Raw genomic sequence first — 12,670 nt, forward strand, 5'->3', positions numbered from 1 at the left:
ATAATGATCAGTCACAAACAATCCTCAAAAAACAACTTCATCCGTTTGCTCTGTTGTCACACCAAAACTAAAGCCCTTCCACACATTTGCTTATACGTAAATAATGTTTTTAATTTTTTGCAGAAGTCTGTTACTATGGATGTATTTGTATTATTCAGACAGAATCTATTTGCATCATGCGCGCGTGCGCACAGGTCCTGTTCCTCTGGCAGCGGCGCGCTGAGCAATGCGGGACAGACATCGAGCTGCTGCCCAGGACGTCTGACACAAGGGGAGTGGGACATTTAACAAAAAGAAATAATAATAATAATAAAAACAACAACAACAACAACAACAACAACAACAACAATAATAATAATAATAATAATAATAATAATAATAATAATAATAATAATAATAATAATAATAATAATAATAATAATAATAATGAATACATAACGATGGTGACCAAAAACAAAAGCAGATCTGCTAAACCTGAAATTTACAGTATGCCAATTCCCTGCAGATTACACATAAAGTTTGTTAAATATTCATTCCATTTATGTTTAATATATTAATCAATTTTCTTGATTCATAGAAATGGTTTATAAAATGAAATAATATAATATAATATAATATAATATAATATAATATAATATAATATAATATAATATAGTAATTGTGGCTTCATACAGATTATAATAAAATGCGCCCTCAAACAGCCTTTTTTTGCTGGAGCTTGTGATTGCTTAGAAAATGCACCATGGTGAGGTCTGGGTTTGGACGGCGCGCGTGCAGTGAGGGATGTTACGTCGCTGGAAATGTGTGACGCAAGATGCAGCGGGCTGACCTCCCGGTGACCGCTTCAACTTTCAACTCTGGATGCCTCCGGTTATCATGATCTGCAGTAATCCAGTCAAAAGGGATGCGCGCTCCCGTCTGTGCTGCTGCTAATTTCCAACTTCTCCTTTGATTGGGTGTTATCCTGTCCTTGATTTAAACAGTGTGGGTTATTCTGGAACTGATAAAACATTTTCTTCCTTTGGTCTCGAGTTTCTGATAAGACTCGTGTTGGAGAGGTTCGATTTTCTCCAAATTGACATAAGGCGCAACTATTTTATGTACTTGGAAGAATTCGTCCTCCCTACAGAAATTTTCCGCAAATGGGAATATTTGAATAGGTTTTTTCCAGATGAAAAACCATTTAGAAGTATTTGCCTCATGAAGGGTGCATACACAAACAGAGCGCGCACCATGTTTTTAGGAAACATACAATGAGTGTAGGATGTGTGCGCTGTGCGTCATTGGCCAGTGTCACGGCCATCACTTGGACCGTGGATAACGATTCATCGTGCAGACCTATGGCAGAGCAGGGAAGACAGAAGGGGGAGGGCAGAATATATGAGGCGGACTTGACTCCATTTGTATTAAACGGTCGGAGAGAAACGGCTTGGATAAGAGCTTCAGAGATAGGGTTCACCATGAGGAATCAAAGGGGGAAGAACAAGAAGCAGCATCCGGTCTAACAGAACCGCGTGGAGCGCAAGCCGCGCTCTTCCGCGCAAAGGAGACGGATGCAGAGAAGCAGTTGAGGGATTTATCCAAACTCTGGAGACATTGTGGATTATTGCATCCAACGGTGGAAAAATTAAACAACCCGCGTATCCAATAGCGGCCATCCCCCACACACCACTAACACCCCGACGCAAATATAGGTGAGCAGAGGGAGCAGAGCCAGGATGAGCGTGTTTTCTGCAGGGAGCGCGGAGCTGTGAGGTAAAGGCCCACGGACCCCACACACAGGCACACCTAAAAAAAACTATGTAACTCACAAACATGTAGTGGAATTTAAAACATAATTTTTCATCCAGCTACAGCAAAGAACTAAAAGCAGTTCCTAAATTCAGGCCTCTCGTTTAATCTCCTCTTCAAAGTGAAGCTTGTTGTGGTTATTGGATCTGTTTGTCCACGGTGTGGCTCACCGTGAGCCACTGTAATCTAATATCAGGCGTCAGCCTCAATTAAAGGGATATTTTCAGCTTTGTCATCTCAGAATCAAAGAGCGCACTGTCCTTACTTTGACAGAGGGTTTGACAGCATCACCTAAACTCCATGCCTCCAGATCTCATTAAATGTTTCAAAATATGCGATTTTTACTGCAGACAATTTGATTTTAATATTGTATTTAAACAAAAGACAGGTTTTATAAAGGTTTCTTGTTTTTTGTTTGAAGGAGAAATTCTGAGAGGAAATAACGAATAACTAATGCACGTGCATGTTGTTGTTTGCTTGTGTGCGCGGCAGTAGGACATGGCAAACGGAGGGGAGCAGTTCGGCCTTGCAGAGCACCCGGACCCGGGCTGCGTGGATTCTCCAGAAGAACCCAAACTTGAAAACCCTAGGCTCAATTTAAGCTCTGCTAACTCACCACAGACGGCCTCCAGCCAACAGGTATGTAGACCCGGATTATTTTTTAATAATATCTGATACATTTATACCGTTAACATGGTTTAAATTCTGATATATTTGAATTGTAGTCTGAGAAACTCCTTATTTTTATAAATATTTTTTATTTAGTGAGATATTTTTGCATACTAGTTCGTGTTGGAGCATATGCAGCTTGTGTGAACGCTGTTTATATTCTGTTGCAGGGAATGGGATCAATCAAAGTTGTCCTTCATGACAGGGAACTCTGGACCAAGTTTGATGAAGTCGGGACTGAGATGATCATCACCAAGGCTGGAAGGTGAGACTTTTTCTTTATCTTTTTGTGGGAGCATCATTTCTTTTAACGTGCTTAATTATAAGTCAACATTTTCAAGCGGAAAGGTCAGCTTTGCATGCATCCATCCTGAATGTTTTCCTGTAGGAGGATGTTCCCCAGTTACAAAGTCAAAGTCATTGGGCTCAATCCAAAAACCAAGTATATCCTTCTGATGGACATCGTGCCCGGGGACGACCATCGCTACAAATTTGCAGACAACAAATGGTTTGTACATCGCATCTATTTTACGTAATTCGACCTTGGATTGCCCCTAAAATACGCGCTTGTGTCCGTGGTGCAGAGTATTTGATACATAAATCCAATCATATAAGCATTTTATGATATTCAAAAACATGGAGCATGTTAAAGACAAACATTACAGCAAACATCATTTTTAATACCTAACTGGCCCTTGTTCGGCATGAATTTACTGCGCGTCCTTGGGTGAACCGTGTTGTGGTAGTGTATTATATCCTTCACTCCAGCCCCGCCTTTGCGCTGCGTAAAGGTCGGGTCCTTCTCGCAGACCGGGATGGCCTAGTTCCCCGCGTTTCCCCCCGTGCGTCTGCCCGCCGGTTACATCCGACTATGACGGGTTCACGGGGCGGACAGACGGCGCAGGCCGGATTAAAGTCTCTGATATCACTTGCGCTGAAGGGAAAATCTAAACGGAACACTGACTCCACAGATCGCAATGAGATCCATCAATGCGCTTTTCAAAACATCAAACATTTCTCCATGAAAAAAAGAGGAGCAGCTTCATAACAAATGAGATGGGAGTCCATTAAAAGACACGCACTGCAGGGGAAAAAGCCACTTCAAGAGCAGTCGGTTTAGTTAAGTTGATGTTGGCAAAAACATAATTCCAGTAGTTTGGGATAAGAGGATTGGAGCTGGGCTGGATTATAAAATAAAATGATAAATAATGTAAATCGTATTTTGTCTGATTTTTTTAAAAGAGTCATTTTTGGTAGATAAATCATTCAGATGGCTTTTATTATGAACCAGCACCAGAAAATCCAAACTGCGTAACCTGAAACTTCAATACCTAATGTGATCTCACCCGCTAGAAATGTTGGCCTGCGCAACAAACTTGATTTCCAAACTTATATGCACTTTAGGAGGATGCGCCATATTTCTAAAATCAGTCAGGCCTTTTAATGCAAAGCCACATTTGCTAGAGCTTTCTTTTAAAAATGATTGTTATGAAGACATGCTCGTTTCGATAATAATCAAAACTGCTTCCTCAAAGAAACTGCTGCTTAAATTCATTCTTGGGTTATTTTAGCATGGGGAGGGGTGGGTATTTTTCCCCAGCTGCAAGGACGAAAAAAACAAACAAATCAATCAAGAGTTTCACCAGTTTTTCAGTCTTTCAGGGTCCAGATCATTAAGTTACTTTAAAAAAAAACAGATTTGATCAAAATGATATCATCTGTAAATATTTTTATTCTGGCTATCAATAAAAAAGAAGTGACATTTGGCATTCTGCCTGAACTCCTGCACCCATGTCTGTGTGGCTGAAGAAGCGGTCAGGCCTGCAGCAGCCAGCGGCACTCAGCTGCGGGCCTGCGCGGCCTCTCAGGCTGTGACGCCAGGAGCGTCATTGCGTGAGCGTTTCCTGATCTCCCGCATGGCCACTAGGTCCGTCACGGGAAAGGCAGAGCCCGCCATGCCCGGCAGGCTGTACGTCCATCCGGACTCCCCGGCCACTGGAGCGCACTGGAGCCGTCAGCTCGTTTCTTTTCAGAAGCTCAAACTCACCAACAATCACCTGGACCCCTTTGGACACGTGAGTCTGACGGATGTTTATGATGTCCTTGTGGATTTCTGAAACAAATATTATATTCATATTTCATTTACACTCCAGAATTCATGTTTTGTAATTTAAAATGTTTTAAAGAGTAACATCTAAATTAACGCAAAAAAGGAATAAAAAGACGAGTGTTGGCGCACGTATGCGCACGCACAGAGAGGCAACGTTCATTTTGGCATGTAAAATTAGAGATAATTTCAGTGACTCCGAAGACCATTAGCTAATGCGCGTCACCAGCGGACACGTCACATCGATTAAACTGAGCTTCTCTGATAAACCAACGTGACCGCGCCTGCGTGCGCGCGCGCTCACAAAAAGGGAAAAAGGAGATCTCATAAAAACGCTTCTCGGTTCTGAGTTCCGGTTCTGTTGGACTGGAAGCTCAGAAAAATTGGAAGCTCCAAGCTAAATGTGAAATGAAAACATTTTCTTTTATTGACTTGTTTTTCTGGTTCCATCTTACCTTTTCATAAATTGACCTCTGCACCTTCACTTCGGTCAACATAAAAATATTAATCATCTATAATAGATTAATTAAGGTTCATTAATAATTTTGGTCACGTTTGAATAATAGTAAAAAAAATCCAATTGAGGCTGAACCACTAACTTGTGTTTTAAAACATTCATACAAGCTGAAAATTCAGCATGCCGACTGTTGGTGTATCTTTGAATGTTACAGGTTCCATCCCCCATGAAATTCTCTGATTCTCCCCCATGCAGATAATTCTAAACTCCATGCACAAATACCAGCCTCGTCTCCACATCGTCAAGGCGGATGAAAACAATGGCTTTGGTTCAAAAAACACAGCCTTCTGCACCCACGTCTTCCCTGAAACTGCCTTCATAGCTGTGACTTCCTATCAGAACCACAAGGTGAGTTTTATTTGAGTCACAAAAGGCTCCATTAAAGAATTTTTTTAAACTAACAACTTTAATTGGTGTACCTTTGACAAACGTTAAATATTACATTTTAACTAATATTCAGCATCAGATGTATAGATTCTTTGTGATGTAATCATATCATGTTTCAAAAATCAGGCTTGATTATTAAAAAACATTGCTTATAGCTAGAGATTTCTGTTCCCGTGATTCTCTTTAAAGATTCTCTTAAATGTTTTCATCCTTATTTTCTTATTTGTGTAATTGCAAACACAACACCTCAGTCTGTATATGTACATGAGTGGAAGCATGCCTGGTATTTGTGAATGTCATTCTCTGACGACCTGTTTCTTTCCCTTGATCTCGGATGATCCAGTTTCCTGAAGTCTGCTTATGTTTTGAGAAGCTGGTTAGATTAAGTTTCACTGATAGCTTGACCTTTTCACTTTCAGAAAACAACGGTTTGCATTCTTAAACAGCATAAATGTATTTTTTCCAACTTTGGTAAAACAAGTTTCCTGTATTTATTTACTTGTTTGTTCATTTGAATGTTTATTATACCATAAAATAGCTTCACAATCACATAAAAAACAATTTATTGTTTTAAATTTATATATGCAGTTTTCTACATCTATTGCTTACCAAAATGAAAAGCAACAAACTACTTTTACATAAAAAGACATCAACATTGCAGAGATTGATTGTGTGAGAACAGTTGTGTGTACAATACGTATAGAAATTAGAAGTAAATAAAACGAGAATTATATATTTTTGAATTTATTGCAAAATTACAGAAATAATTTCACATGTTCTCAGGATGAGCAATTGCTGTGCAAAAAAAAAGTAGTATAAAGCAAACACATTCTCATTTTGGAAAATCAAATGTGTTTCGATAAAATGCCAGATTTGAACAAAAGCTGTAGAAATTCAAGTTCAAAACCTTTCATTTATAGTACTTCTTTTGGTAAAGATCGGAGCTTTTCAGGCCGTGCTGTGTTCACCGCCACGAGTGTTTTCAGCTCTTTAAAAGTTTGTTTGGATGATCCCTTGCAGTAGAGGGAAGCTGGTCTTCAGCCACATGAAATCCCTCAAAACGTGACAGTTTATCTCCATGACATCACAAAGAAAAGTTTGGATCTTTAACATCAAAGCTCAAAGCTTTGGACCTCTAAAAGCTTTGGCCTGAAACCCTTAAACCCGGCGACTGTTTAGGTAAACAGTTTATTCTGTGTAAGTGGGTGAGAACTTTGTCCTGCTCGGTTAGAAGCATCAGCCGCTGAGGAATGTGGAACATGCCGAGTTGCAGCAGGGCTGCTTTTAAGATCTCTGACTGATCGTAAACTAATGATTCAGCCAGTGAGCAACTGAATGTGTCTTTTAATGATCTGATCTGGGTGTATGAAACTTTCTGGGCCTGTTGTTTGGCCTTTTTATTCTTTCTCAATAGATCACACAGCTGAAGATAGAGAATAATCCTTTTGCTAAAGGCTTCAGAGGCAGTGATGACAATGAGCTGCACCGCATGGCCAAGCTTCAAGGGTGAGTTCAGTCTTGTAAATGCATGTTTCAATTATGTGAATGTGTGTGTGTGTGCAAGAGCATTTATGGGAATCTATTTTTATTCCTCTACCTCCACTTGCTTCAGCTGGTGGGGAAGGTTGTTATGATGGGGTACATATGGTCAAAGACATGAAGGTTTGCTTTAGTGTAACCAAGTGGTCTAAACAGATCGGAGGCTTTGCCACGCGAAGGTTGGTCTCAAACTGAATGTTCAGAGCCAAGACACATCACAACAATGCAAGTCCACCTCTATTTGCATGGTTTACATTTTTTAAGTGTGGTAGTGTAAACGTTTTAGTGGAAAAAAAATGTTTTTAAGATGAGGAGGAGGTATAAAAAAAAGGAAGGAGGGAAAGAGGATGATTTTAAACTTAGCCTCCTCTTTTTTTGTTGCTGAGGAGAGAAGAGAAGAAGAGAGTATCTGAAGTGACACACGGATGGATGTTTATTTTTAGAGTGGTGAATTATCTTACAACAGCTCTGGTTGTGTGCGTGCATGCATGCGTGTATATCTCTGCAGGAGTCAGGGAGATGTGGCCCGCTGTCTCTTACATACCACAAAGTTCACCAAGAGGGCAGCGAGTGCAGACAGAAATCAGAGCTGAAAGGATGGAGAGGATCTAAGTAGACACGAAGGAAAAAAGGGAAAACAACAAGAACACAAGTATTTCAGCTGGGGGACAATTCAGTAACGATAGAAATAAATACTGTAGCGAGCGACGTAACAAAGACAGTCACGTATCAATTATTGGGTCAAATGCAAACTGTTGCTTCTGGTGTAATGCCTAAGTACGCCTTCTGGTTCTGCTGCAGAAAGGATTACCCTGTGGTTCCTCGCAGCACTGTCCGCCAGAGATCCTGCTCCACAGGGATTCTCTCAAGTGGGGAGAGTCAGGCTCTGCGGGGTTCCCCGGAGACTGCTGGGTCCCCCTACAGCTGTGAGAACAGCTTGAACAGTACCAGTCCTCAGGAGCTGCTGAGCGCTCCACCCGCACACTACACCCTGCCTCATCCCCACCTGCAGCCTAGCCAGCAGCCACAAGCCTACAACTGCAGCAAGAGGAAAGGTGGGAACAAGCTGTTCATGCAAGCTTTGAGTCAAGTGTAACACTTTCAGTCAGGAGTAGTGATTTAATCATTTCAGTATAAATATTACATTTAAGGAGGCTCTTTTATGCAAGGTTTCAGATTTTATTGTCAAAAATTTTTGAGAGAGAAAACATAAAGAAACAAATTGTAAAGATTTTTCAAGTTTGTTCTTTTAGACTATAAGTAATTACCCATAATTGAATACGAATAAGATTTCTACTAATCAATGCATTTTTTTTTTACTTTGGTTTGCAAATCGAATTAACAGAAGACCTTCATAGGCAGTGGTTGAATAAATTCCTACATTATTTATTAGCATGTGCATTCATTTGTGAAATTATGGTTTTACCAAGACATGTTAGATGTCATTTCTGCATTATGCTTGGCAAGAGCATAATGTATGTTGTCACATTAAATCTTAAATCCCATAATAAAGAAACATGAATAAAAGCCATAAAATTGGATTAGGCCTGCACATTAAATCGCAAATTCATGATTATGGCGATATCAAGCTGTGCAACACGCGTGTCGCAAAAGACGGCAAAAATTGCAATAAATGGTAACCTTAAATGTGTTCAAACAGCCTTATGGCAGCTTGAAGTATTTAACGAATCAAATAAATCCCTTTATGCATTTGACCAATCAGATGGAGCCCTTTTATGTTAAATGTTCGCCTTGTAGGCAGACGAGGGTCATTTGGAGTGTAACTTCAGTTATGTTGACTCTTATTTAAATTAAATTGTTGCAGTGAAATGGAGATTATGTTTTTATTTGTTTTACTATTTGTTCGTGTATCGCAATTTATACCGTCATCGCAATACTGATCCCTAATATTGCACATCGTGAGTTTTCCAAATATCGTGCAGCCCTAGAATAGATACATAAATATAAAATGATAAGATCTTAAAAATTTATTCAACATTCAATTGTTTTCTTTAAGAATCTTTTGATGCTTTTTTAAAGAATGCCATAAATGTAGAATCAATTTATTGGAAAAACATGTCTGATAGCTTAATCTTAATTAGTATTTTTTATTTGTTGCACAATTGTTAGACAACAATGTATGTATCTATTCAAATGATTGTTTTTCTTTGTAATTATTGGTACATTGTGGTTGTCTGCATTCTTTTTTCAGTTTTTTGGTTAATTTGGTTGTCTAAATTTATGGCGGAATCATTTTATAGCCTCACTATACCACTGTGGTGCAGAACCGATGAGCCAGAAAACTGTTGATTTAGCTGGTCTCATAAAATCTTCAACACTTTCGCAGTTATTTTCAGCCGGACTCCAAATTGAAGTGGATGCTCATTCAAACCTCAATTTTGACTTTTAGCAGTCACCGAGTCCTACACATCTGATCTGAAAAACGCACACAAATCCTCCAAATTGTATTTTTTTTGCATCCTGTTTTTAACTTAAACTGAAAGATATTAGATCATATTGGAAATGGTCAGTTCCCTTGAGTTTAACGCAGTATTTTTTGTCTTTGCAGGAGAAGAAAACTGCTCATCAAGAAACTTACAACACGCGTACAAGAAAACCTTCAATTCTGGCTCACCAAGTGGGACTGAATCTTACTGTCACCCTTCCTCCTATCCTCCTCCACCTGGCATATCCAGCAGCCCTGCTCTGTGCCTCACAGACTCTCCGTACAGCTCAGATATGGGACAGCGCCAGGCATGCATGTTTGCAAGCCCACAGCCCAGAATAGATGAACTTAACTGTACGTCCTGGTCCTACTCCTGCCCACTCTCCACTGCCATGACCCCCATGGAGCCCTACCCACCTTACACCCCTCAACCTTGTTACAGCTCCAGCCCGCAGGGTTCTCGACTCAGCGCTACAAACCATCAAAGCTCTCCACCACTGGGAGAACATATGGGCCATGACCTTTACCAGAGCTCTGGATCTTCACCTCAGAACATTTACAACAGGCAGCTTAGCACTTCTCTTAGAGAATATCCTCGCTACACACCCAACCTCTCCCCACCTCTGTATCACACCCTGGAGACTCACACACACATCAGGTGTGGAGTCCCAGAATGGAGTGCAGCCTCCTAACCCAATCCCAGGAAAAAACTTTACCTCAACAGAATCCTGTTTCCTCTTTTCATGGTCTTCTGGCTGATGCTGCACTCTGGATGGAGGAAGAACTGTAAAACTTTTGTAAAGTTGTTGTGAAAAGTGTGACCCTGTGACGTGCAAAGAGATTTCACCTGTTTGTAATGTTTCTCTCCGCTCCTGCAAGAGAACTGGATGATTAAAAACTGGACTCAGACAGAATCGATGCTCCTTATGGTTAGCAAATCATTGGTGCTTAAAGACCCACTCCACGGAAAATTGTGTTTTGGTTGTTTTTAACATGTTATTGTGGCCTTTTTTACATAACGAAGAATTTATTAAGAAAGTTAAGCTTAAAATTGAATTTCTGAATATTTCTTCATTCAAGTCAGATGAAAAAATGCAGTCTATAGCAGTGATGTAGAAGCTACAATCTTTGGCCAAAATCTCCCTGCACTGGTCCATTCTGATGCATCCACTTTCAGACAAATAGATCCATGTACGTCTTGTTTTTTTTCGTTTGAGCTGACATCTGGCTAGAAACTGTGCGGCTGGATAGCTCCAATATTGATCGCAATTTTTGTTGTACTGGCAATGTTAGGTTGTGGTTGTTAGGGGCTGTAAGCTAGCTGGAGAGCGTGTGAACAGATGGATGATGGGAAGTGGGGGTGGGCTTACTCTGCACCAACAGTTCTGCCCACAACTTAGAGGCAAATTTCAGATGACCTACTGCCACTCTGCAGAAACTATGTCATAGAAAACGACAGGCTTTTGGATTTTGGCTAGAAACGGCCTAATCATAAATAAAAGACCACTGGGAACACTTTTACAATAGATCAAAAGATGATTGGAGTCGGTCTTTAAAGTAGTAGTAACATTAGCATTGTATTGTGTCATTTTTGCAAAACTCTGTGACTTGTGTCAAATGTTTGCACTGTGCGGCCTTTTTAGGCCTACCGTGAACCACACTTAGTTGTTTTCCTGTCCGTCTTCCTCACTTTATGCATTATGAAGGATGTAAATTGTGACCACTGTCAGACAGTCAGTAACATTTACCGACCAAAATAATCTCAGCTCTCACAACAGATCCTAAGGGAGACATGTTTCTCATTATTGGAGCAAAGCACAGCTCCCTGCTCAGTCTCAGTGTAGGAGAAAAGATGTGTGTGTGTGTGTGTGTTTTTGTGTGACTGTGTAAATGCAAAACCGATGTCAACATAGCTCAGTGATGCTATGAGTTAATTTCCACCGAAACAGGCAGTGGTAGCTGCAGGCGGGGCACCACTGAGATAAACAGTTTGTTTAAACCGCACTGCAGGCTCAAGGACCTGTAAACACTGTTTGCATTGCATTCTGGGTAAGTGCACAATCCAGAATCACACAGCTGTTTTGACTGTCCTCTCAGTCACCCCCGCCCAACCAATAAGCTTCCTTTGTCCTTTGACAGGTGGCCAATGAGCACGCAGCTCTCTGTCATGACAGACTACACAGTCAAAGCTGTGATCCAAGTTGTGAATTGGCCCATTTTTTGTTTGTTTGTGAATTATTCATGAGTCCGGTGTTAAAAAGAGTTAACCAATCCGTTTTTCCATGTTGTCAGTTTTGTAAACATGACCCAAGCTGAGAGTTCATTTCATGAAATAGTTCTTATATTTCTCCTTAATGCTTCAGCGACTTGCCATAAGATGCTCTAACTTGAGAGGAAAAAGACATTCCTTTATTTAAATTAGATGTGTGTGTGTGTATGTTTGTGGCTCTGCAATTCAAGGGTTGTTATAAGTTGTTTTTTTAGTAGTAATTCTGTTACTTGTATTTATCACTGTACAATTGTAAATACTAGTTTGTTGTTAAGACGGTTGTTCACAGATATTTGTTTCGCTGTGAGGGTTTGTCTCCATCCCAAAGTGTTGATGAAAATTGTAATAAAAAAAATCCCTACTTTTCTGTTTACTAAAAATGTATTAACAGAGTCGGAATAAATTTTTTTCAAGAGCTTCGATTGGCTGTTGCTTGGTTCTTCTCTGACAAACCATTAACATTCCCCAGGGGTTTATTACAAGAACTGTCGCCAGTTTAACGTGGAAGGTCTCTTAAGTGGAGTCCACTTTATCAAACTCAGTGCATGTCCAAATATGAGGGACCTGATAACAAGTAAAGTCTCATTCAGCAGGTTGTACAGATGCTTTCTCAGCTCTGTGATGAGACTGGGAGCCCAACTGTTCCAACTCCTCCGGTCATCAGTGAAAGCTGCAGAGCAGTTCGTGTGCTCTGCACATACCTTGTCCGCCTCCTCTTATCTCTGACAGGTTGTTTGGCATCTCAAGTCTCCACCAGCTGGACCACTTCACTGACAACCTGCTGCCCAGCGAGGGGAGGGGTTTTTAGGGATAGTGGACAAATGACTTTTCTCCAGGGCAGTGTTCATCACCCTCACTATCCATGGACTTATTTTTACTCACAGAAACATTTCACACTTCACAACATTTACAAGAACAAATGTATGAAACTCATGTTTTACATCC

At 40.4% G+C, this 12,670-nt stretch overlaps 1 protein-coding gene across 5 annotated transcripts; it reads left to right on the forward strand.

Annotated features, from left to right (window-relative positions):
• Positions 1-1,408: 1,408 nt before the first annotated feature.
• On the forward strand, positions 1,409-12,145 carry tbx5 (T-box 5). 5 transcript variants are annotated; one of them, XM_011479083.4, is made up of 9 exons: positions 1,409-1,755; positions 2,284-2,430; positions 2,631-2,725; positions 2,849-2,968; positions 4,388-4,535; positions 5,280-5,432; positions 6,886-6,977; positions 7,812-8,065; positions 9,580-12,145. In XM_011479083.4, the coding sequence occupies exons 2-9, from the start codon at positions 2,290-2,292 to the stop codon at positions 10,146-10,148; spliced, it is 1,572 nt and encodes a 523-aa protein (XP_011477385.1). In that variant the 5' UTR covers positions 1,409-1,755; positions 2,284-2,289; the 3' UTR covers positions 10,149-12,145.
• The last annotated feature ends 525 nt before the right edge of the window (positions 12,146-12,670 follow it).

This window comes from Oryzias latipes, chromosome 9 (assembly GCF_053564925.1).
Source record: "Oryzias latipes strain Hd-rR chromosome 9, Olatipes_Hd-rR_3.1".
In the NCBI taxonomy this organism is placed as follows: Eukaryota; Metazoa; Chordata; class Actinopteri; order Beloniformes; family Adrianichthyidae; genus Oryzias; species Oryzias latipes.

Coding starts and splice junctions, on each gene's coding strand:
- tbx5 (XM_011479083.4), top strand. CDS start 2,290: ATGGCAAACGGAGGGGAGCAGTTCGGCCTTGCAGAGCACCCGGACCCG. Junction 2,969..4,387: donor AAATTTGCAGACAACAAATG/GTTTGTACATCG, acceptor CATGGCCACTAG/GTCCGTCACGGGAAAGGCAG. Junction 6,978..7,811: donor CGCATGGCCAAGCTTCAAGG/GTGAGTTCAGTC, acceptor GTTCTGCTGCAG/AAAGGATTACCCTGTGGTTC.